Source organism: Melospiza georgiana, chromosome 9 (assembly GCF_028018845.1).
Source record: "Melospiza georgiana isolate bMelGeo1 chromosome 9, bMelGeo1.pri, whole genome shotgun sequence".
Taxonomy (NCBI): Eukaryota; Metazoa; Chordata; class Aves; order Passeriformes; family Passerellidae; genus Melospiza; species Melospiza georgiana.
The window spans coordinates 17,941,311-17,968,611 of NC_080438.1; the positions used below are offsets into that span (position 1 = coordinate 17,941,311).

Consider the following 27,301-nt stretch of genomic DNA (forward strand, 5'->3'; position numbering starts at 1 on the left):
TGTTAGACCCCCATGGTGCATAATGAATTACATCCATTTTATTTAATCCCAATTGCACAATTTATCTATGACCCATTTTCAGAATGGCATGGTTTCCAAGTAAAGTTAAGGTTTTTTTCCTCACTCCGTAGGAAAAGAGAAGAACATGTACATGAGTGATCAAAACAAGTCTGCTTTTATATGTTTGGAAATCAAATCTAACTGCTATAAATAAGAGATAATCAAGATACTCCAACCCTGAATGAAATAGTACTTAAATTTAATTTTAGAAGCAAAAAGTAGTACCTATAAAAAACTCACTACTGTTTTGAAATAAACATCATACAAAGGAAATAATGAAACCCATTTGGAATTCCAGATCTTCAGGGTACAAATAAAGTTTTGCTCAAATCAGCTCATTTGTGGGAAGTATCTCCCCTTCATCCCTAAAAAGCTACACTGCTGGAAAGATCTTGTCCATCCAAGCAAGAAAGCCAAGGCTCTTGTCTGGGAGGTGTTCAGCTGCAACGCCAGACCAGACTTCACTCCTACTCCTGCATCTGCTCCCAGGGAGGTACTGCAGGGGGATGGAGCAACACCACAGGCTGAAGCTGCTGTTTAACACTTCAGAATGTCCAGCTGGGGCTTCAGACCCAGCTTGTTCACACTTCAGCACAGACTCAGGGCATGGCCAGTGTCAGCTTCCCATATACCAAATGGTATAATGGCAGATTCTCCAACAGCTTGTTTGTGCCCAGGCTCTTGTTCAGGATTTTTTTCTTTCCAAAAACAATTACCTAATTAAACTAGCCAAACAGTGGCATGTTACAGCCTTCCTAACTCAAGGCAGACAAAGGAATAACATCCTTACACAGAAAACTCCAGGCTGCATCAACATCCATTACATTTTTTTCATGTTCTATGAATCAAGCATGAGACTGGATAAAAAGACATTCACTGGATGCTTTCCCTTTTTTTCAAGCAAAATGGAAATGAAAAATTATGGGCAGCCTAAAAATTAGCCCATTGTCTAATTTCAGATAGCTGTATGTTTTCTGTCATAAACAAAGAGACAGAAATGTATTCTTTATTTTTCTAACAATTAATGGAAGCTACTAATATATTTCTAATAGAATACATAAAAAATAATTATGCTAAGATTAGTTGAAAAAACAGGTATTTCATAAAGGAACACATCAAGATTTCTTATTATATACAAAACCATCTAATTTATGAAAGAAGACTGATATCTGGATGCAAACATCTTTGTAATCCTGGGAATCATTTACTGCAAGTCCACTGCAGTTGTTAAAAATGTGACCTTTTTGCTTTTTCCAGATAACTTTCCAATTTTGAGAGGTAGTAATGAATTTAATTAACTTAAAAAAAAACAAAAAACCTCTTGAAGTATTTTTATGGCAGCTTTCTGAAGTAAGATGTTATTTCCTAAACTCCTTCAGTAATCACAATTCAGCCATTCACAAAAAAAGGGTTCAAAGTAAAAAAAACAGCTGAGACTCTGAAATTTGGTGGTGGACTCTTTGTGCAGCACTGGGATGCTCTGCTGCAGGCTGCCACCAGCCATGCTGAGGTAATGCTGAGGCACATTTCCACATAGGTGGAAATGGGAAATGGCTGGGCTGCCTCTATTTGTACTATGCTGGAATGTCATTTTAACTTCATAAGATTTTTTAAAAATACAAGTTAGACACCATTATAACAGGAGAATGCTTTAGATGCAAAAAAACGGGGTTTTCTATGCAAAAAAAAAAAATCAAACTCTTCTGTAGCACAAAACCCCCAATGAATTATACCAACCTTCTGTTTGTCCAGTATCTTCATAGCATAATACTGTTCTGTGGATTTATGTTTCACCATCATTACTCTCCCAAATGATCCTGTTCCAAGGGTTTTTTGCCGCTCAAAATCATCTAGGCCAGCAGTATTCTATATGTAGGATATAATCACATTGTTTACAATAATACCAAAGAGAATTTTAACTGTATGAATTCAGTTATGGAAAAGAGTTGGGAAATACTACATTTAACAAAGATAACTATAGCCAACTATACTGTTATAATTTGATATCAGTCAAATTTTAAAAAAGAGATTTTACATTGCACTCATTGAAACAGAAGAATCAACATTTCTGTAATTTGTCCATACAGCTGTCCATACATGAACATCTAGCAGTAAACAGATCATGAATATAACATGCAGATAAATAATCCCTTCATGCTTCATGATCAAGAATATTAGAACATGCAAAAGACCCCAAGCTCTAGAAAGAGTTCTACATGAGAGCTGTCTGAAGAGCACATCCCCAAGTACATTTTCTCAGACATTCATTTCCATAGCATCTCAAATATTGCATTAGAACAAGAATCTTACCCAAAATCCCAAATTTTACAAGACTTCACTCTAACAAGCTCATTAACCAGCTCCCAAGCACTATGCAGTAGTCTTAATACTCTTAATTCCACTTACTAGCATGGCAGAAATTATTAACATGGTAAATTACAGATGTGCCAATCCTTCTGGGTATTAAAAAAAAAGCCAACTAAAAACATGCCAATAGATTTTGAGTCTTGTCATGTTCATTGTGAACATCATTCTCATAAGAGAAAATGTTGTTCAGTGGGAGCATTTTATCAGCTCAAATCTGGAGAAGACTTAATCTCTGTTGATAAACTTTGATGAAAGTGACAAAGCTGGCATCAAAACAACCTGAAAATCCTTTACAAATTGCACTAAAATTATTTCTGCACTACTCATTACAGGCTGAAAACATATTGATAACATTATCCAAAAAATGCAACACAGAAAATTACTGAATGCTTAAATGACTGATACCTGAGGGGGGCTTTCCCATTTTCTTAAAAAGTCTTCTTTGGCTTTGGCTAGGAACTCTTTCACTGAAAACACACAAAGAAGGTACATTTCAATTAATATAATTCATCATGAGTGCAATGGAGATGGTTTGTTAACAAAATACATAAGCTTCATTATCAACTTCTTTCTTCAATTGATAATATGCTATTTTCACCATGGATGAAAGCAAGCATCAATGCCTCTAGAAGTTCTACTCTATTTCCAGGTGATATCTAAGCTTTCTGGAGTAACTACATCATTCTACACAAATTACTTAAACTTTACCAGCTCTAATAGCTCAAATACTCTATAGGCAAGCAGGCTTTAAGGTGATGTCAGACATTCTTAATTCAGCTGGGAAAAAACCAAACACCTGACATTTATAAATAGCCATTCCACAAAGATTGACTTCTTATCTCTTTAAATGTTGCATTTTCTTTCAGCTGCTTGAGTGTAATGTCAATCTCATTGCTTTTTCCCCTCATCACCTTTATTTAAAGGCTGTTTGCAAGCTCAAGGACCAAATGGACAGCATTACTGCAAGCAAAGACAAAGCACAGGGCTACAACAACACTGCACGTTAGGCATGCCCACAGTCAGAGAATATGCAGTTTTAATATTGATTTTCCATTGAAATTGAAGGAATGTACAATGGCAAAATTCTGGATGACTGTTTAAAATGTGCACCAAAATATTTTGTTCAGATCATCTCTCAGCTGTTCTCTTTTTTTTGAATATCAATGCTCAGCCAGATCAATGTGGATTACTTCATGCACAGTCATTAATGGGAGGTGTTTCAGACATTGCTGTGGTTCTGAAAGAGTCACAGAATCAAGAAAATATCATACTGGTTGTGTGTTCTCTGAATCATTTCACATAATACAACATTAATAACAGTGTTTTTTCTGTACTGTGACGTTCTGCCACAAGCAATTGCTAAAAATACACCACAATATGCCAAGATTATTCTGGTCAATATCTAGCACTCTGTGTTTTAGCAACTGTATTTTACATCTGACAGTCAAAAAATTAGGTTTATAACAGGTTGTAAACAAATCACTTGATGAATCAGAACTTCCTTGTACTTTTCAGTGAATATTAATGTTGACAAAGAAAACTTCAAAAGCACTCTTCTTATACTGGTACATTTCCAGCAGCAGTAAAAACAGTAGCAGCCCTGGAGAAGGCTGGTTGTAAATTATTATTTTTCCTTTTTCCCCCCCTTCTTGGGTGTGCTATGGGACTTGATTATCACAAAACAATCAAAGGAGGTTTATGGCTCCCACTACCACTGGCTCTGATGGAGCATTAAATAAAATGGTAATTTCATAGAAGTTGTCAAAAGTTCTGGCTGACCTCAACATTAGGAAAGTGTCTAAAGCATGATATCCACTCAGCAATGTTATTTGAAGAGAAACAAGCAACATCACAGAGAAGGAACATATTCAGTACTCTAAACTTATGGTTAAGAAGTGCAATAAAAACACAGTTTGTATCAAAGAAACTGGTAAAATGGTATTAAAACCGAGAGTTAAAAATATTTTAGTGGCTAATCAGCAAAAAATGTTAACGTATTTATCCTGTGTGTCGAAAATATTTCCTTTGTTTATAAGTAATAGATGTTATTCATGTAATGACTTTTAATTATCGTAATTTGAAGATAGGACAGGATTTCCTGTGGCATGAAATAATTTTCAACACAAAAACCAGAAACTAGCAATGTCCAAATTCATGTTTGATGATCCTTTTTCCATTAGGAGAACAGAGATGACTTGATCAAGTGAGGAATACTGATACAGTTATTCAAACATCAATTTATGTCAAAGTAGCACAAATATTTTCTCTTAATGACAAGAAAAAAACCCCAAGAAAATAATTAAGATTACCAAAAAACTGAGCCTTCAAACTTTAGCGACTGTAGCTTAGAAGTGAACATTAACACAAAGTAATTGCTTTTTTCTTTTTTAATGTCATTACAGTACATATGTTTAAATATCCCTCATGCCATCTCTGTTCATATAAATAAATATTTTATGTTGCTACTTATTTCACATTGAAGTATGACTATTCAGTATTTATAAAAATATACAATGACATTTACAGTCATTTTTATCTCTGTTCTACTTATGGAATAAAGAATGCTGTTTATGAACTAAATGTGATCCAGCTGGAAATATTCAAATTGTGGATTCATGAGAAAAATCTCTCATTTCTAGAATACCATTAAGCCACAAGCTCTCCTGCAACAAAACTCCTACATTGTTCTACTTTACTTTGGCCCTCTTTTCATAGAAAGCAGCATTGAACATAAATTTTCAAAATAAAGCTACCCAAGGGTAACAACGTATCTGAAAATCACTATCTTTTAAAAACAGTTTAATGTTTTGTGCTCAGTTTTATTAAAATCAGTTTCTTCCTAATGGCAGAGTACATTGAATTATGTCTGGTTCTCACTTCCAGAGGTCACCTGGGCTCCTACACCTCAACACAATTCCGCAGGTGCTTTCAAATAGAACTTAGGCAATTTAAGTGCATGCACTTCTGTCATTTCTCAAAACACGACTTGGAATTTGAACTTTTGAAAATTATCTCTCAAGCATAAAACAGCAGCTCTTGCTAGAGGAGAACATATTTAATTTCTACTTTTAAGTGCAGAATCAAAATTGACGCCAACTGGGTAGCAGTGGCCATTGGTATTACTGTGATGATGCAAACAAATAGGTGTAATAGATGATGACTTAGAGGTTTTCCTCAAGTGCACATTTTTAGCCACCTTACATTGTGATGATGTGGCTCTTGTTTGCTTTTCTAGTCTAAACTGTACCTAGCATCTGTGACTTTGGGCACTAATGAAGGAATGAGCATACCAAACGTCTCTATAGGTTCCCCAAGGGTTTGCAGGAACATTCACCCACACAGATGAGATGATGAAGAGAGGAAAGAAAGAGAAGAAGAAAAAAAAGTTTTATGCATTTCCACAACAAACACATAGAAAACACAAATACATTCCACCCTTTCCCCTCCCCACTCAAGAACAGACCCTGTAATAAACCAGCCCTTTCCCACACAGACAGAATGACTCATGTTAAATCACAGAATGTTTGAGCAAAGAAAGAAAAAAAATCACCAAAGGCAGCTAAAATCAGTATGAAAAAAAGATGATGCATCACAGAAATAAGCACAGCTTAGAAAACTTCAGGAGATCAAGTTGGCATCTTTAATTATTAAGCTATTCCAAGACATACACATCCATGGAACTGTTGCTAACAATAGTGTATCTATCTTCATCACAGCATGCTGGATCACAATAAAACCTGTAATCGGGTGATCTTCCCACTACTTAGCACTTTGTTCCAGAAGACAGCATGTGTGAATTGCATGGCATGTGGTAGATAGCAAAGAAGTGGCAAGCAGTCTCCAAAAAATAAAAAAATCTCAATCAGATTTCAGTCCTATTACCCAAGAACAGCAACTTGAGAAGTCTAATCTGCACAGCTGAAGTTACCGTATGCAAAGTGGAATGTACACAGGGATCTGGTATGGACACCATATGAGCATGATTTAATTCGGTAAAGCTGTCAGAAAAAAGGAGCTAAGGATGTGGACATACAGGTTCCCATAAACACTGAAGAGCAAGGATCACTTGTCTGTGGCTGAGCAAAGTGTAGATGAGAGTGGGGCAAGGAGTGTATGCACAGACCAGCAACAAACACTGCTCAGACGGGGTTTGCTGGCACAGTGGAAGTTGGAGTGCAGGAGGCTGAAAGCAAAGCAGGAGAGCTGCTGCTCAAGAAAGGAAGGTACTAGGAGGAGACAGCAAAGCACAGGTAACAGCACCAGCACAACAAGGACCACAGCAGAAACAACGGAACACGGCAGGAAGGACACCAGCTGGAAGCAGAGAGGATGCACCCACCGGCTGTCCAGGGATCAGGCAAGCACAAACAGCACAAACCCAGCCCTTTGCCACCAGCATGAGCACGCCTTGGCAGGAGAGGCAGGTTCTCTGCAGTGCTGAGATTCAGAAGAGGGTGGAAAGAAATGGAATAATGGCCAAGGACCACAAGTGAATGGCTTGAAGCAGTCACACCTTCTGCCTGCTCTGGTTCACCTTGGTCAGCAGCAGTGCTACAACCACTGCAACACGAGGCCTCAGCTACTCCCTTGCATATCACAGGATATGGAGAGCTGTACTTGTGGAGAGCTGTACTTGGAACCAAGGCAACAGGAGGATAAGCAGGGAAGTCTGCTGGAACAGTGTTCTAAGGGAAGAGGAACCCAACATCCAGAGGCTCCTAGGTAATGCCAGCATAGGAGGAATTAAAGAAAACCCCAAGCATACAAACCAACAACACCTGAACAAATGAACAAACTCTGCTACATGCAAAACAGAAACACCCCTGAGCCCACCCCCAAACAAGAGGAGATTGGTCTCTATTGGTATATTCACACAGTTCACAATATGTTTGCTTGTTTTATTGATCAACTTTTCTATGAAAAGTTAACATGCTGATAAAAAACCTGTTAACTAAGGGTATGAGTACTGTAATGAGTACTTTGACCTAAAACACAGTTTAAGGGCAAGTGAATCAGAAGCAAGTTCCCGAAAAAAATCAAGAGGGTGAAGACCTCTTGGTTGCAGGATTGCAATGACAGCAGAGGGAAAGGGGTCACAGATGGAGCAGTCCTGAGAGTTACCATGAGTTACTCTGCCTTTCTCCCACCTCCCACATGCACAGTATTTGTTATTCTCAATCACATCTCCCACAAGAGCCAGCAAGCCAGGATTTTTTTTTTTGTAAGGGGGAAAAAAAAGTATTTGGCTAGGATTCACAGCAAGAAAGCAAGAACTAAACTGATTAAGACTAAACACTGGGCACCACTACAAACCCCCATCTGCTGTGCTAAATGCCAATCTCTGTCTGGTATTTAAAATGCCCTTTATCAAAATACAATTCAAATTTTCTTCCAAAACTGTAATATAATCATTTGAAGTCTGGAGTTAAATGGGCTATTTAATTAAATCATTTAATGGAAAAATGAATATGTATGAAGAGATTCTGGTAAATGTATATGTATATTTCATTTTTATAAAAAGTGTATTTATAGCCTTAAACTTTATCAAGATGTATATAGATATCTGTGGTTTTGGTACCATATTTCAGATGCAAGTGAGAAGCTTCTGATTCCGGTTCTAAGTCCCATTCTTACACTATTAACCTGTTGTCTAAATTTTTAAATATTTCTCTTTTGATTAGCAGGAGTAATAAGGGCTCAAAACAAGGTTTCTCTGCCCTGGCAAGTGTTTCAAAATGAACACAGCTAAGTGTTAAGTATTATTATACACTCAGATGAAGCAGTGTGAGCACCAGTTAACAATTTAATAGCTGGAAAATACTTCAAAGCATAAACTAAAATGGTATCATTGAAGCAGACTGTCAACAAAACCAAAACACTTTGCTTCTCACAATATATGGCGGGTGAAAAAAGTCCAGGTGATACAAGCCTGGTTGAGGGCAAGTCCACCTTTTTTGCACACAGCAGAGAGCACAGACACCAGCCCTCTTGTGAAGAGCTGACCAGCAAGGAGTCTGCCTTGTTTCTGCCAAGGCTGGGTCAATGAACTGCATCAACTGAATATCTCATTTATCAGGTTTTGACTTAAAGAGCAAGGTTTTGACTTCATATTTCTCTATAAACACTAATTATGGTAAACACAGGTGATGCAGAGCAAACCGACTTACCAGCTGAAATGGGTAAGACCCTTTCTTCAGTTAAAAAAAAAAAAAACCAAACCAAATCAATCCAATCCAAACCCAAAATCCAAAATCCAACAATCCCCAGAAACAAAGAGCCAGACAAACAGAGCAGTTCTGAAAGGGCCCAATTGCTGAAATACAAAACCAGAAAGTTCTTAGTAGCTACATGATGATGTAAGAATTATGTATCTACTAATTAGTAGATTAACTGAATTAAGCTTGCTTTTCACTGAATATAAGCTTACTATTAAAAGAGGAGCACTAATTATCAACTGTACACTGTAAACTTTTCTAAAGAATAGTGGAAAGAATGGGGAAGAAATGGGAAAAGAGACAGGCGTGGGAAAAAGGGAGACAAACAGGAAAAAACAGTAAATTAAGACCAATTACAGCTGTTGTGCCTAAAAACTAGAAGAAGGCACTAAAATCTGATCTTTGTAGGAGCACATTCAGGAGTTAATGTAAAGTGTGCAGAAATTGTAAAATACAAATTGATCTTATCCATTACAACTCAATTTTCAAACACGGGCACAAATCTTATTTGAATCCCGTGCATGATTTTCATGTTTTGAGCTAAACAGTATTTTGTGAATTTCCAAAAAGCAAAGTTAAAAGAGTTAAGAGCTCTGTAAAGAACCCAGTTCACTGCTTTACTTGGCTGGCTACACAGCAACAGCCTGTACAAGAGATGTGACAGATTAAGACACATCAGAACAGGAGCCAGGTTTTCAGCCATCAGAGATAACACTGATCTCTGTTGAATTCTGAGCAGTAGATACTCTACTGCACAAAACTGCCACAGTCAGACTGACTTCCTTCTTTTTTTATTATAGACAATAAAATTAATTTCATTTTCAAATCCAATGCTCAGTCTTTCTCCCTTGATCTTTTCTTAAATACCAAAGTACTGCTTCAGAGGTGGCAAACCCTGCTAATGCCAAAAATAGAATATAATATAAGGGGGGCACTCTGGGGAGACAGAATCAAACCCAAATAACAGAGTCACTTAGGACACGAATCCCTGAGATTTTGTTTAACCCCTCCCCCCAAATGTATAATATAAATCAGTAAAGTCAAATGTATAATGCAAAGCAGTAGTTTTTCAGTCACAAACACAATCAAATCTTGTACTAGCACTGCTCAGCAGAGCTGCACATGCACCCATGCCCCACTTGAATAATTTTCCACAAAAAAATATACATATGAGATAAAGCTCTACTTTCTTAATCTAAAAGATTAAGCTCCTCCAGACCCAATGTTCATCAAAATTTACAAACACATACTTTTATAAGTGACTTCTCCCTCAACAGAAGATAAATACCAAAAGCACCATAGCTGGTTAACTTTATGATCCAACCTAGGATCTGTTATTCAAATCCTAAAGAAATAATGATTTGCAAGATTTTCTCAATGCTGACAAGCAGATATTTTCATCTGAGCATCAATGTATAGGATGTGACAAAGCCTCCTGCAGATTCCGGGTGGCTGAGAGCTGTTCAACCCCACCTTTAGGTATTTGGGTCCTTCAGGCTGCCACCCCTCTTTACTACCCAAGCTTCCCTTTCAAATTAAAGGACTAGTAGCAAGCTTTTGCTGATGGATTAAAGTTGAGGTTTTTGTTTCAATTCTCTAAATGGATCAGTTAGAACTAGCATTCAATTAGTTCTGGAATATATTAAAACTAGGATTTGGCCTAATGAACAGAGTCTCACTCATACCTTCTTCCTGCCCTTGAAGCATAAATTGAAGGAGATGACACATTTGTAAATCTGCTTCCTCTCTTGCAACAATCCATGTGATTTGAGGCTTTAAAGTCCAAGAAATAGCAGTTTGGTTTGTCAGGCTACAGTTCAGTGATCAGCATGGGCTGATAAAAACCCCACACCAGTCCTGTCCTCCCGCAGTCATTCACTCCTGCATTTCTCTAATGACCTTCCTTGAAAGAGCAAAAGCATTCTCGTGCCTGACTGCAAGCCAGGTCAGGGAACCAGCCCAGACTGAAAAGGAATGGGCAGAAGGCAGGGAATGAGCAGAGAAGCAGTTCCCTCCTCTTCTCTTGAATGCTCCTCCCGAGGTGAGTGGGCAAATATGGGGGACAGAACTGCTCCTTTCTGAAAGGGTATCAGCTTGTGCTACCATGACAGAACCATGAACACATCACCCTGGACTGCTGAAAAGGCTTCTGAAAAATAATTCTAAATTCAAGTTATTGGTTTTCAATTATTGTATTGAATAATTCCACTATGTTAAAATTTAAAATTAATAAATTATGTGTTAACACAATTACTTTCAAATGCAGTACATAACACTCTCCATTTAAAAAATTTGCTCATACAGAAAAAAAAATCTATGTGAAGAATCTTAACATGTAACTGAAGAATCTTAAGATGTAATATACTAAATTGTCATCCTCTGAGGAACTTAGTAGGCAATTAGGAATTAAGGTGCAGCTGTGCCGTACCATCCTCTATAGTTGTTGAACTTAATCCAGCAAATAATCTAAAATGTTACAACTATCACAGGACCTGTAGTGTAAAAGACCACATTCCTGTGTGAAATATAACAGGTATTAACAATACAACAAAGAAAGCTGAAAACTGTGTGACAATTGTCAAAATTCAAACATCTTTTGTTCCTGCAGTGCATACATTTCCATGGTTACCATGTGGGGAGAAAAAAAAAGAATACAGTTTAAGAATGAGTTCCAAGAACAACATCTTCTAGGGCACTACTATAAAGTATTTTGCAAATGTATCACATTTTTGAGTAAAGGTTTTTAACAAATTCTAGTAGTTGATACAAATACACAAATTAATCAGATTTTCCTATTACAGTCAAAATCACTTACCAAGAAAAATGTTTTCAGCACCTGCTGCAGATTCCCTCTAGTTAAGCTCTCTGCACCATTAAGATTCTGGCCAGTTGGTCAGCACCCACTTCCCTCTCCATATCACAGTCCCACATTTCCTCTCTGCAGCAGTTCAGTGACTATAAATGATAACGTGCAGCTATCCCTAAGACCAGGCTTTATGGCTAGATCATTAGCAACAGTAAACATAAATCTGCAGGTAGTTGATCTTATCTGCATATTGACTAATGGACTCCCTGCAAGCAGGGAATAATACCACACACACTCATGCACAAATACCCCTTCCTTTTAAAAGTAACCTTCAGAAGTTTTACTAAACTAACCTCTTCCTTATATTCCAAACTAAACAACTGCAGGGGCTGTTCACTGTATGGATGTATTTAAAAAGTTATTTGAGAAGAGAAACTATTTTGTTGCTTTTTCTTTTTTTCAAATATTTAATACAAGGCATAAAAATAATAGCGGATGCAACAATCTTGGTCTGTGGGCACTCATGTCTAAGCCCACTTCCCACAAGCTATCTTGTTCCAGCCCTTGCATTATTAAAACTCCACAAAAATTATCATATAGATACTTTGGGATCAGCAAGACATCTTCACAGCTGTCAGGGTAAATCAGCAAAATAGTTCTTCATCTCCTCACAAGATCTGAGCTTCTGACACATTGCTGCACTGACATATCTCCTGCAGAACATGCTTTCAATATTTACAGGAAAGGGTTGCCTGCAGTAACCAGCCAAGCAGGAGAAGTTCATTTATACCCTTAAATAGCAGAGACTGGCTTCCTGAATAAGGAAGTCTTATGTAAATAAACACATTTCACAATTCAACACACTGGGTGAATAACAAATTTTTGTTTGTCTCAGGATTAAGGCAAGTAAAAAGTAGGTAAGAAGGTTTATTATCCATTCTGATAAAGAATGAGATTTTAGAAACTGGGTAAATTCAGCACTTATTTGGCATAGAGGCATGCCAAATAGAGGCATGCATAGAACTGAACTGCAAACCCTAAAAAAAAAAAAAAAAAAAAAAAAAAAAAAAAAAAAAAAAAAAAAAAAAAAGCTGAAGAAATTAAACCTATTAAACCTAAGAAATTAATTCTTAATGGGCTGAGCTATCTGTCAGCAGCTAAAGATGAATAAAGAAAAACAGCAAAAACATTGTGCAAGTTACAAAACTACCTGTAAGAACCTCCACAATTAAAGCTGGGGAACTTCTGTGAACTTTGGCCTACAACAGCAGGACTAGCAGAAACTCTCCGAGTAACCAGCAACAAATATATAAACAATTTGAGATGTTAACTAAAAACGAGGGCAAAACCCAAATATTTCTGATAAAAAAATACAAAAGTAATGCAATGGTGACTAGAGTAAGTCAGAGTTCAAGACTACAACATACCAAATACCCTTTCCTTTGGAAGAAATCTCAATTCTGTTACTTTCATTTTTTGCTTCTACCCCAAACCAAGCACTGTGTTCACTTTGTGGATATATTTCATGAATTATGTAAATGCAGCAGCCTTTGTCTTGTCTTTTTCAAATATTTTGTACAAGAACTAGAATAAAACACAAACCCAAGTTAACACCAAGAAACTGCTGTAGTTTGCTGTCAGAGGGTAATGAGTAACAGTAGGGAATTTTTGAAAAGAAGAAAGCATTAGTCCCATGAGACATTCATAGGAAGATATATGGTTCTGGCACCCAGAAATTCCATGGCAGTCTTCCATTTTTTACAATCTTTTGAGCAATGGGAATAATCAGTTGCTGCTTATTGCCCCTTGCTGTTAGAAATGTTCTCAGTGCACATAACTAATGTATTTATACTACCCCCCTTCACCCTTCACTCCTTACACAAGCCTATGCTCTAGTGTGCACAAAACTGGGCAATATTTCAGCAGAGTCCTGCAGCGTGGCTCACGCCCTTTCCATGCACTGCTCCATCTGTCTCTATACACATCTGGTGTCTTTTGAGTGCAAATGTCTGTATCTCCAATTACCTCTATTTGCAGTATTGGAAAGTAGTAGCCCAATCATGTAATTAGTGACACTTCAGAATTTTAAGCCTATTCTTAGTGAAACAGAAGATTTAGCAGACTATACCTTTGACCCCTGGGTGCTGGGGCTATTATTTACTTGACCTTACAGTTTTATCTGTTCAAGCTATTCAAAACAAAAGTCCAACTTTAAAGAAATAGAAAACCACCTTTTCCTTTGAGTCTTTCTAGAAAACAAAATATCTAAGCATATAACCAGACCTTTTCTGGGGAGGGAAAAAAAGGAAGAAATAAAAGGGGAAAAAAATTAGCCACTTGTACTTGCAATTGAAGAAAATACATAATTTTTTTCATCAAGGTTTCACTTGCATCTTGGCTGTCTTTCTCAAGGAAAGCATCTGATTTTATCCGCTGACAGGGTGTAATGTAACACTGCTGCAGTGAAGCCAGCCACAAAAATGCACTGAAAAGCACAAGTGGTTTAAATAGGGAAATGTTTACAGCAAAGACTTAATCTTGATGGAGCAGGAGATAGCTGCCTTTCCCTTGTCAAAATTAGACTAATTTATAGGTGTTTTTGATTGGGAATCGACACCTGTTAAAAGTTGTTCTTATTTATTTATTTCTATGTTTTAATGGAACTGGGAGACTGCATGCAAGATGAATAAAATCTACAGATGCAAATTGCAGAATAAACCCCAAGGGAAAAAAAAAATCCCCAACCCTAGGAAGAACCACCACCCCCCAAAAAACCCACACCACTAAACAAGCAAAAAACCAACATAATTGTTGAGGTTATAAACAACTATAACCTCTTTCTCACCTAGATTGTGTGAAATTTATTCCTTTATGACTCATAAATCATAAGAGAATATTCAAACAAAACCCCAAAACTCAGAATTCACAGAGCTGACTTCCACAAATCTCAATTCCTATGGAGGCTATGACCTAACTGTAAGAGAAACAGAGCAAAATGTGATAGAAAAACCAGTCTGGTACCAGCTGGTGAAAAGTGGAGACTTTCTGACCCCAGGAGAGACCTCTCCATGAGCAGAGGAGTGGCTGTGACATGGAGGAAATGCAGAGGCTGCCGCTTCCCCCCTCCCGGAGGCCGAGCAGGGCAGGTGGTGCGGGGATGCCGGGACGCCATCGTGTCCCTGCGGGGCAATGTGGCCACAGCAGCTCCACGCTGGCCTCCACCTGCCAGCATCCCTGCAGGGATGTGGGGAGCACACACCGGGGCTGGGACAGCACTCCCAGGGACAGCCTGCATTTGGGTTTATTCAAACAGCCATGAATGATGCTGTGCCACAAATCTCCATCGTGTAGGTACAAAGTACTGAAACACTGCCTTAATAACTGCATCGGTTTGACATTTGTACTTTGTACACTAAGGAAATGACAGCCACACTTTCCATTCTGGGCAAGATGACCTCAACACATTTGTATGAGATAAGTATACATAAGCTGATATTAGATAAGGCAGTGGGATAACGCCTCCCTGCCATGCACACAAATGAAATCTTTGTAAAAATGGTCCTTTAAATTTGTAGTATTAAGCAAAACCACACAGACACACATGCACACAAACACCCCATATACGTGATTAACTGCTCTTTCTTTTCAATAAAATGTGTTTCAAGTCATTTTCCAAAGCTCTAGACTATCTGTTTGAAACAAAAAGGCATCATTTCCATAACTAGCATATTTGGGCTTTTTGAAAACAATTTTCAAAGGATATATTTTTCTAAGAAAACAGATTTACAGTCTATATATTGAGAAAAATAATTTTCAATAATATTACAAGAAGGACTACAGCACTTCATAACTCCATTATATTCAAAGTACCTTATAATAACTAGTCACAGTGGTTTTGGAAAGTAAATACCTGCCTGATAAGTTTACTAGATCTATTACAGTATCTCATTTCAAATGAGACTCCCCTCCCTTACTTCCATGAATGACCTCAACTATTCTGCCATTCCAGCATTTGGAAGACTAAAAATAATAGCAGAATAAGCTGGTTCAGACGAAAAAAAAAAAGCCTGTTTAGATTTTCAGGTGATGATTACAATAATTTCAGAAGGCCTCTCTGATTTGTATAAATTCACTGAAAATAATTTATTGTGAGTGACACAGAAAATTAAGTGAACAGACATGTATATATTCAATTACAAAATTGTCCAAATCAGATATTTCCAAAAGAAACCTTTAAAATAATATTTAAAATACTAAATACCAGTCATGCAAAGCAAGCTGTTTAACAAAAAGCTGCAAATCTTTAAGACTAATAATTTTACATAGAAACCCACAGCGAGTCGATTACAAAAACAAAGAAACCAGCAGTCGATGCAGCTCTGCAGACAAGAAAGGGAAACCTGGTAGATTTTCCCTGATTGTGAAGACGGAACAAAAAACGTCTCAAAAGGGAATAGAAAAGACTTACCATTCATGCTGAAGAGCTAGTTTTCAGAAACATATTGCTCCAAATATTAATCCAACAGTTGATGAAATATCTACCAAATCAGTGCTTCGATCTCTAAATACACTTACACACTAACCAGAAAGAGAGCACACAGAATCCAGAGAGCTGCTCTTCCTTATGAGCTCCTTGTGATGCAAAAAACTACGAAGCACAAGATATCAGTAGGATATCAAAATCAATATTCAGGACACCGGTATTTGGTTTTGCTCATTAACTACTACTGTTCTGACCAATGCTACCTATTCATGTCTAAAGCAACTCAAAATGGCAGGGGAAAAAAGCATGCAAACACCAGGAGGGTTTAAGATGTTCTCAATTATATCAAGCACTGGTTGTTTCCATGGCAACCTTAGACCAGAATTATCTGTTGACTTGTACCCAACTAGTAGTTATGCTAAAGCTTTAAGCAATTCATACAGTATGCTCTGTACATTATTTCATATTTAACATGCGTTTTTCTCTCTCTACACGCACATATACAAGTAACTATTCTGCTAAATCTCTATAAATCATTCTACTGTATTTGGAAGTATACTGGTATTATTTTGAATCAGAGATCAAATTATATTCTTTTGATTGTTTATCACCCATCCACTTTCAATTTAGAGACTATGAAGATGGCAGATGCACTAGTGGTGACCCTTCTGAACATTTCAGGTATCCAAGTTGTTGATATTCTTATGCAGAATTGGAAAACACTTATTGGTTCAAGAATATAAGACCCACTGATCTTACTGTCACTACATTCAAAATCAAACAACCTTGTTCTCCTTTCCTTTCGCATTTCAGTTTTTGAAAGAGCAACAAGCAACTAAGAAAACAAAGCAAAAACCAAAGTGTAGGTTCCATATATTTGCAAGTGGCCACAGTCAAGACTTCTAAACAAAGAATGAAATGCATCGTTCTGATGGCTCCCATCATGTCCCTTTCACCCTTGGGCGGTGCAGCACAACTGACCTGGTCACCAGTTCAGGCTGTACCATTACATGTGTGCTCAGGCAACTTTTTAAAACAGATTTCAAGGCCTGTGGTGCCCTGAGTCACCTCTGCCCTACTGGACTCTGAGGACATTATAAAACACATTAATTTCATGCATCAACCAAGTATCCAAGGTAAGTTGGAGAAACTGTATGCTTTATATATCAAAATAACAAAGCAAATATGCTAAGTTTCAAACCCAACCACTGAAAATCCCCAAAGGCCATAGACCACATGGTAATTTATTCAAATCATAACACTGACAACAGCACTAACAACCAAAGTCCACCCAAACAAGCTCCTTCCCCTTCAGCAACCCCAGAGCTTCTGCAGAAACCACTTGTAAAAGAAACAGACCTGCTATTGTATTTCATTACACCAGAAGATACAAATACATCCACTTCCTTTTCATATGGTTTCTACCTGAAACAAACAAAAACTCTGAGAAGTCGCTTTGCAATTTTTTTTTCAGGAATGAGAGTGTTTTTGCCTTGAACTTCAATAGTTATTCATGCTGTCTGCTAAGTAGCTTCACCTAAAACTTTACACTAACATTACTAAGTTGCAGTTATATTGAAAGAATAGTTGAGAATATTCAAATATCCTTCCAAGACAAACCACCGGCATGTTTCCAAAACACTGCTTATTAATTAAACTTTCTGGGAAATTAATCTACAAGCTGAATTCAGTGACTCTAGGCAATTCTAAGACATTGCATTCTTGGATATAAAAACACCCCACAACAAAACAAAATGACCCCCAAACAAACAAACCAACCAAAATGAAATTAACAAAAAAACCCAAACACCTTGTTTCTCTTTCATGTTTTACAAACTATTTTCAGTGATTATGGATTTTTCTGAAGATCTAATTAGAAGTCAGGAGTAGACAGAAATACTTCCTCCACTGTAATCCCTTTTCTTCTCTATCAGTCTGACTTCAGTGGTAGCAAAATGAGAACCTTTAAATGTGAACTCAGTGCATGGGTACCTACAGTAATTTATATTATTACTTTTTTAAAATAATCTAGATATTGAAGGTAGAGTTTCAGGATGAAGATTCAGAATTTCATCCCAAAACCAAAGCTACATAGTCACCCACCATTCAGTTACCAGCTCAGCAACTTCAGCTCAGAAAACTGCATGCAACTGTTCTGCTTAATTACGACTTAAAATAGCACAGAACAGCCATTTTCTCCATGTTTATCAAGAGACACGACAGTCCATTTCCTCATCAAACATGTCACACTAGGAAGCCTGCCTTATGAAGAGGGGAAGAAAGTAAGAGACTTGTACAAAACAGGTCGCAATTTGTGAGTGTCACTAGGTCATTACCATGTTTTTTTCTTCATGTTATATAAACAAAAATGCTTCAGTGTTATTTTTTTCAAACAGCTATTTACATAAAAAAGAGCTTCTTCATAAACACAAGTATGTGCCTATTTTTACCAAGCTGAAAATATTATGGAGAAGTGAAAGCTCAGAATTTATGCACTTTCATCATTTATCTTCTCAACAAAACGAGTCAATTCTTCCTGTCTCATTTGGGAGACCTAGATTTAATCTATTTTAGATCACTGCATTAACACCTTTTTGTTTCCATGTTTACGGCTTATCCTCTGAGAATAGATTCACTCCCTACTCATAAAATATTTTAAATTTAAAGTAAGAAGTATAAATGCTGATTTTTTTCATGGCAATACTGTGATGCTGAAAATTTCCAACATGGCCTATCTTCAACTGAAATAATTGCGCTATCTCAAATCCATCAATGAATCTGAAATTTGGAACAAAATTATCATAAATTACCATATTGTAACATTTTAAAATGAGTATTTAACCAGAGACAAGAATTGCTTGGCAAAATACTACACAGTTTTAAAGTTAAAAGGAAAATCAAACGTCAATTTATTTAGATTGTGATTTTTTGAAATCCCTTTCATTACTCAAAATACAACCATGGAAAATATGAATCCATACAAATAATACTGTAAACTGTTCACTAATTAAGAAATTAATTAGCTAATCCGTATTCCCACACTAAGCTAATATGTAATAGTTAAAAATCAAACTCAATTTTATATTGTTTACCACTACATAGAACATTTCTGATGTATATATCCCTTAAAATACAACTATGAATGATGAAAAATCCCTTTAATTAGAATTTTAATCTGCGCAGCAGTGTCTGCCTATTTTGAAGTTTAAACATTCTAGTCTTTAGTTAGTCTTCTGCTTCTGCTGAACTCACTGATTTAATTTGAAAATAAGTAATTTAGAAGTAAGAACTGGGGTGGGTGCTTGCCAAAACAAGTCAACTGTGCTTTGAAAGAAAAAGGAATGCACGATAAATTCTCCTGCCAGCCACCAGTCCATGAACAAGCCCCCATCTTCCCCTGCCTGATGCAATATGCTCTTCTTCCCATTAATACCTTTAGGTAACAAATTACAAAACTGCCCCAGAACCTATCACACATCAGTGTTCACACTTCATTCACGAGGCAAACTGAAGAGCAACTACCTATAAAAGAAACCAACCCCTCCCCACACTTACTTGATGCATCCCACTGGGCAGTGTACTCAGAGCACTGCTGGCTCTCATTTTCCAGAGCCTCTCTCTGCTCATGCGCACCATTCTTGGAGTGCCTATGGAAGAGGCGGTTAGCAAACCCTTCCAGTCTCTGCAGCGCCGTGGCCGTGCCCTGGCTGCCAGGGACCTCCTTGTGCCCTGCCATCTACACACACCAGGGACTCACAAAAGCAAAAGAGAAAACATCTAAAGGGAGCTGGACGCCCCAGCGCCACTAAGAGCTGTGCATGTGCCGAGCTTCCTGCCTGCAGTGTTTGCTAACCACGACTCTCTTCTACTTCCTGTTAAGGAAAGCTCTATGATGTACTGAGCTCTATGATGTACTGGTTTGTACAGTGAAATGTTTTTTTTCATGTAAATTGAAAAGTGTTTTGCTTTTTAGAAAACAAACAAGCAATAATTTCTCTAGTAGGTATTCTCATTGCTTTTTAACGCATTAAACTTCATACTTAAGTATACATTTTATGTTAGAGGACTAAAAACAAGCCATTTAGAAGTAAAGATCAGAAAGTAGATAGGTAATTTTTTCATTTACCACAACCACACGTGAAAAAAACCAAAAGTAACTATTCTGCAGTTCCTCTCCTGTTATTAAGATGGAGTACCACATTATCACAGCAACATATCCAGCTGGAATCTAATCTTTAGTAATCTCATGCTTTCAACTAATCAACTTCCTAAGCAAGGAAGTTACTGAACAAACTTATGTTATTACTGGAGGAAGAAAAACCATATTATTTTCTTCCTTTGTGGATAAAATCAGTGAAGAAGTTGAATTCTATTGCACATTTAAACACAACTGCATTGTACTTTTTCAAACTGGGTTCTACTTATTCCACGAATGAACCAAACACATTTACATTTTGCTGATAAGATTTCATTCTTTCACAAGAAATCTTAGTATTTTCAACTGTGGAGTAAGTCTAGAAAGTGTAACTTTTAATGGCACAAAATATAAGGAAAAGAAACTGAAAGCTGTATTTAACACTATAATTATTTGCAAATTATGTAATTTTGCATGCTTACAATGGGTAATACTAAATATTCGTTTTTGTGAAAATGGAAACACATCTATTTCTGCACATCTACAATGTGGCTTTTTAAAACTTTAGGCTATTCTTAAGAAAGATTGAAATATGTTTTCCACAATCTGTCTCCTGTCTTACAGTCAACACGTGTTAAAGACATACCTCTCATTTTTCACCACCATACTTCTCCCTGCATAGTTTTCAAATGTCAGCAGATACCCACCCTTGGACATTATATAACCATTTCATAACAGCCCTGTGCCTCAGAAAAAAACCCCAAGCTGACAAACTGCCCATGACAGTGATAAAACAATAAAAATGCCAACAGACAGATTTTACAAATTTGGCTACATTCTTCCTCATGGGCACTGCTACGCTTGTGATTTGCCTCAGCCAGCACAACCCATTACATTTCTAGACTCTACACAAAGCCCAGGAATGCCCTGTGCTTGCAGGCTCCAGATACTTTGGAAATGTAACTTCTTTCTCCAGCCCCTGGTCAAAATTTGGAACCAACTGTTGAGGTGCCTACATTCTGCACAGCCATCTGACAATTCGGGTAATCATCAGCTATTGCAGAGGTGCCCAGGCTGCTCCTTCATCAGGGTCTGGCGCTGCAACCTTCCCTGGAGGCCACCTCATGCCTTCCAGCCTTTCACCTGCTCTGTTCCAAGGCCAATTATGACATCCAGAACATCCCATTGGTTCAAGGCTCTCTGCTAGAAACAGGATGTAGTGAAGATCATGAGGATCTGTTTGCCTTAGCAGGGGTCACAAATGGGCAGAGGGGATATATTCCATGCCATATATAACCCAACACAGAGTAAGGCCATGCTACTCTCACACAACAATACAGAAATTATTTAAGACAACATCAAGCTGCTCCCCCTGCAGCTCACCACAAGTCCTTGGGCACTGAAAGATTCTTTCCAAGAGACTCATATTCTCTCTAACCTTGGCTGTTTTGTCCTGTAAACAAAGCTACCTGGTATGATGGTGTGCTTGTCTCTTTGCTCTCCCACGGTTCTGAGCCATTACACTGCTGTTGTTTTATCATGCACACAGCTCTTCAACTAAACCATTTTGTTTCCCTGATCTGAAAGACAGTAATTTACAAAATTCACATTACTTAAGTTCCAGTCTGCCAGCCATGTCGAGTCTATGGAGAGATGTGGAAACTGCCACAGAGCAACTCTGCCCATCAAAATTCAGGGCACTTAATGCACCCAAATGTCTAGCCTGGACACTTGAGGCAGGGGTCAAAATAAGAATCGTCAATACTCATACTCTGACATCACAGAAGTAAGTGGTTTAAGTGAAAACATGTCACCGAAAAGGAATTCTTAGAAGAAATCCAAAGAGAAAGCCTGAATTTGCCAGAATTTTAAGAACTTCTGCCAGTGTATGGTTACAGAAGTTTCTGCACACACAAAACATGAAAAGAAAGTGCTGGTAACATTTTCACAGATAGTAATACACTTTTCTAATCTAGGAAATTCTTGGCATTGATTGGCATTGCCCAATGACAGTACAAAAAGCTACCATACAAACATCTCATATGGCTTTCAATGTCTCCAAATGAAGTCCATGATTTTTAAAGATGGAACTTCCTATTCCTGTTTACTTAATCTTTCATCTTATTGACACACTGATCTTCCAATTAATTATTACATCAAGTTAATTGTATGCTATATAGGAAGAACAGCGTGCAAGAGAGAATCTGAAATTCCTGTTCTGTAAGAGATAAACTTCCAATTTCTTGCAGCCAAAGTCAACACTGAAATGTTGATTTTCTTTAGAAATTTTACTTTTGCTATCTTCTGACCACCAAATCTTGGCAAAATTTTAAAACACAGTCAAAAACTCAGAGCAGTAACATTCAACAAGTAACATAAAACTGAGACATTCAACTCTGAATTTGAACATTGCATGTGTAAATTCTGGTATTTTCATAAACAGTATTTCAGCAAAAATGCTCCCCCAATTTTATAATAAGCAGCACCAGGATGTGTTAGCCCAAGGACAAGGGCTAACATAGTGGTCCTCCAAGCTGAAAAAGGCAACAAAGTCATTTACACTTCTCCTGATGGCCAATCTATCGGTTGGGCAGATTTCCCAGGGGCTGATGCCCTGTGGCATGTTACAACACACAGCACTATAACCCAGCCACAGATCTTCCAGCTCCTTGCTGAAAAAGAATCTACCAGGTAGCTACATGGACAATTTATTTTTAATAATCCCTGCTAAAACAGTATTTCTCAATTTCTAAGAAGAAACTCTACTGTACCAGTCAAGCCTTAAAAATGAAGGATTGAGAGAAGACTCCTCTCCTCAAAGGACCCAGATGGTTGAGTAACAGCATGTTACCATGTGTTGTAACTTTACTTGGAAATCGTTTGAAATATTTTTAAAGGATAATGTGTGCATTTTTCTATATTCAGGCAAAGCAGGACTGTACAAATAACACCATTCTCTAGTGCTTAATGAAGGTTAACCCTGAGAATCTTGCAATCAAGAAAAAGAGTTTTTAAGACAACTAAAACTATTCCTTAACAGGACTTAGAAAAATGGGTTTACAATACAAACCAAATTTCAGATCACCTACAGCTAAATAAAATTTAGGCTTTAATTCCATATCTTGAAATAATATTTTTCTGGTTCCATCTTCTAGTTCTCAAAATAAAAATACTATTTTCTATCTTCTTTTACATATGAAACATTATTTGAAACGGAAATATTTCTTTTTTTCACAGGAGGCCTCTATCTGTATTAAACAGACATACTGCAACAGTTTCTGCTTTTTTTTTTAATCAATGGAAAAAATAACTTAAACCTTATAAATGACTAATGAAGAACTTATTTTTCCTAGAGGTTAAAGAAAGTTTGCTTATTTGCTTTAAAAATTGATGAATTGATGAAACACATCTTCTCCTTTATGCATCAGTTATTTCAAAAATGAAAAAAAAATCCATCTTCAGCATTTTTTATTTATTACAAAAGGAATGAGCAATTACTTGATACAAAGCATTAGTGAGGAATCCTCCATTTTTAAGAGCTTGGGGATCTTGCCAAATTTTGCTTGTCTCTTACTGACCAATAAAGTATTTCTAAGTTGAAAGACACAGCCAGCACATTTCATAAAAAGAAAATAATTTAAGTGATGAATTTTGAATTTGGAAATAAAAAAAAAGTTTCTAAGTATTGAATTATTCTCAAAATTTTTACATGATATATACAAAAACACCTAGAGTGTCTGTGCTATAAGCCTTAGGCAATATGTGTGGTATTTTTCTAGTTGTTAGATAAACCTTGAGAGAAAACGATGTAAAACAAAGTATACAGATAGCCCCTTTGTAACTTAAAAACCCCCTTCATTTTCATCCGAAATTATGTAATTGAACACAATCCATTTTGAGTCTTGCCAGGCATGCATATTTCAGAAGGAATTATGGGTAGAGAGACAAAAAAAGGCTCTTGAAAAAGCAGATGTGTTTTGATTTTCACTGTACATCCAGCACTATTCCACTGGGTTGCATTTCTTCTTAAACACACGGAAGGAGGAGCAGTATTTGCTCACAGCTTACAGCTTTGATGGCTCTCCATTTTGAAACAAAGATTTTTCAAAACGTACATAACGAAAATAAACACAATCAGCAACCTCATTGTTTAATAAAACACAAGAAAGCAAACCCATCCCGGTTCAGTGTGCCTGTATGCCTACATTTTTCCTAACAAGGTTAACCCTTCCTAGAGAGTCCCTGCGAGAGCTGCACCGAGGCTGGGACTGCAGCACCGCTATAAATAGGAGCGCCGGGAGGAAGTTGTTGCTATGGAAACACCAGTCATAGTTCTATTTTCACTCCATAGGGCTCTACTGGCATCTACTGTACACCAGTTTAACTGCAGCACACATTCAAGGCCTTCTCATCAGGAAGCACTCATTTAAGCTCACAGGGTCAAACAGCATTGTTTGCTCGTTAATCATGATGATACAAAATGAATTAAAAAAATAAGTGAGAACTTGGAGTAAAAAAAGAAATAAAAATGTCAAATTTAGCATCTGATTTTTCATATGTAGGCTAAAAGTTCTTACTCTTCCCATCAGTTTTTTTGTCATAATTTGACAAATTCACCATCTCAGATATTGTGATTCATGTATGTGCTGTGGACACATACCATGGCAGCAGATTAAGTTTCCTCATTTCTACCAACACATTATCTGGTCTTTTTGAAATCAAATACCTTGTAGTCACAGTCCCACATCTAGCCCTGACAATAAAAGGACAGAGAACTCTCTCAGTACAAAAGGCAAATCTTCAACAAAACTGTCCAATTTGCCAAAGACAACTGGATTTCTCCCCTAAGACATCACCTTGCCCCATGCTTGTCTCACAGCTCCCTTCAAGGTGCTGTGCTCACTGATGCTGGCCAGTACAACAGTGGAGACTGCAAGATGGGTGTTGGCAGAATGTGAATAAAAATTACCCAATTGCTTCACAGTAAAACAAAGGTTAGCCAGCAACCATCTTTGAAACAGCTGCTTTCATATAAGCACAGGAGATCTGAAAGTACTGGTGAGATCTCCTTGGTGTCCATGCCCTTCCAAATCACACACATTGCTCAATAACCTTCTGTAGTTACTTGCTAGCTCAATTTATGATAGCCTGACAGCCAATCAGAAGTTTTGTATTGTTACTTTGCAGCAAAAGAGAAAGTATCTATGTAAGTGGTATTTGTTGTATTTACACAGAATAGTAAGCTACCAGGAGTAAGCTGTTTCTGCTTTTGGATCACTGAGGTGTATTAAAAACATGTAAGTATATGGACTTTTAAAATTAAAATCCGAGGTTAAATTGTCAAGCAATTTAGCATGAACTCAGTTGCTCTCCCTCTCTGAAAAACCTAACAGCAAATAAAGGTTTTGGTCCACCTAATTTACATCAAACTAAGTACTACTGTTGATAACATTGAGCATTAATGGGTTATTGATCCAAAATGAGTAAGATGAAGTTCTTGAATTAGAAGAACCATGCAGACAGTTTGCTCAGTATCTGACTGGGCCCAAGGAGAAGCTCCCTGCTTCCATCCTGGCCCTTCTCCATCAGAACAAGGATGCTGAAGATCTGCCTTTCACAGGAACCACAAAGGCTCCTGCAGGTGCAAAGCTGCTGTTGAGAGAATCTTGGCTACAGGAAGCTTTGGGTAGAGGAGCTCTCCTTTTTCCAAAATCTACAGGCTTGGTCTATCCTTCCTTGGTTTAGCTACTGAGCTAAAGGAACTTGTAAGGAATTGCCCCATATGAGGCACACTTAGGTTCAAAAACTCCTTCCTAGGACTCATTAAGCATTATTTGTCATGAATCAGAGTGCCACGCATCATAAATTATTATTAACTCAGAGATCTGGAGTCATATTTACAGATAATTTTTGATGCAGGATAATGGGAGGAAGTAAGAGAAAGAACAGCAGTAAAATGTTCACCTAAACTGAAGTTTTGTAGGCAAAAATTATTCACAATATTAGCAGCTAGACTTCACTATCAGATCTGTACTGCACAGTAAAAGACCAGAATGCTAAATACTAGAGCAACCAGAGACATTTTAGTAACACTTTCAGGAAGCCAATCTGCATTTTAAATCACCAGCACACTTCCTAGGGGAAAAAAATAACCCAAACCAAATGACTCCACCTTGAGCAAAGTATTTTAAATTCATACCTTTGTTTTCCTTCTAAAACTGGAGCGTTCCTTGATTATATGACACTTAGGTTCAATTAGAAAAATATCCAAATAAGGAAGAAAGCTAACCCAAAGTAACTCTATTAAAAGGGATAGTGCTTTTTCATAGACTGAAGGAGCAGAGAGTGCAAATTAGAATACAGTAGTGGCTTTCATAAAGTACAGTCTGAAGCACAAAACATTTGGCCAAGCGCTGCAGAGATGCACTCCCCGCTACACAGCCCCTGTTCTGCAGTGCCCCACCAGACTGCAGGCTGCCCTAGAGGGTCCTGCTCCCTCCTCTCCCACCAGCCTGCTCTGCTTCAGATACCCCACAGCACAGAGGAGCAAGTGAAGCACTCGCTGTCCCCCAGAGCAGCTAGAGTGCAACATGGGCATTAAGCCCTGAAAAGTACAGGGGATGCTGCTGGCCACAGGACAAGAGGCTGCAGAACATCTAAGAGGGCATTTCAGAGCTCACCAAACACACCTTGTGCTGAGTGAGGGCAATCTCAACTACAGAACTTGCAGGACTGCAGAGGCATCAGAAGCACAGCTCAGAAAACAAGATTTCTCTATATACCGAGGTTAATTACACCGTGTTTACAAAATATATGTTAGTCTGCACTTAAATGGAGTAACAAATGCCATCTGCTGGTTTAAGAACAAACAAAGCATGAGGTAAAAAAACTATAACACTGAACAGAAAATTTTAGAAGTACTTGGTCATTCATTTGTAATGTGTTGCACAAGCACAACTGAATATCTCATATTTTTTAGAGGGGAAATAATTCACACATCAACCTTCTAATTACTGGCTATTTTTCTTAGTGAAGCAGCAATGAAGGTTACAGATTGTACTTTTTTTCCCTATTTGTGGAGGGTTTTAATTTAAAAATGCTAATTTATATCGCGTTTATTTCACATAAGGTGAATTTGTTTATTATTAGCCTGAATATATTGGTAAATAGTATTTACATTTGAATATAACAGAAATAATTCATGAAGTTAAAAAAAAAAATCTTAAAATTAAACA

The 27,301-nt window shown here is 37.4% G+C and overlaps 1 protein-coding gene across 3 annotated transcripts in view; it reads right to left on the minus strand.

Annotated features, from left to right (window-relative positions):
* The window catches only part of PRKACB (protein kinase cAMP-activated catalytic subunit beta), a 79,417-nt gene that overhangs the window by 15,023 nt on the left and 37,093 nt on the right, over window positions 1–27,301 (minus strand). For 2 of the 3 annotated variants that reach the window (XM_058030668.1, XM_058030666.1), the window contains 2 exons: window positions 2,833–2,894; window positions 1,798–1,926 (listed from right to left, as the gene is read on the minus strand). In XM_058030668.1, coding sequence (XP_057886651.1) covers window positions 1,798–1,926; window positions 2,833–2,894 — 191 coding nt within the window. Of the gene's footprint in view, window positions 1–1,797; window positions 1,927–2,832; window positions 2,895–15,916; window positions 16,258–27,301 lie in introns of those variants that run through there. The other variant, XM_058030667.1, reaches the window with a different exon arrangement.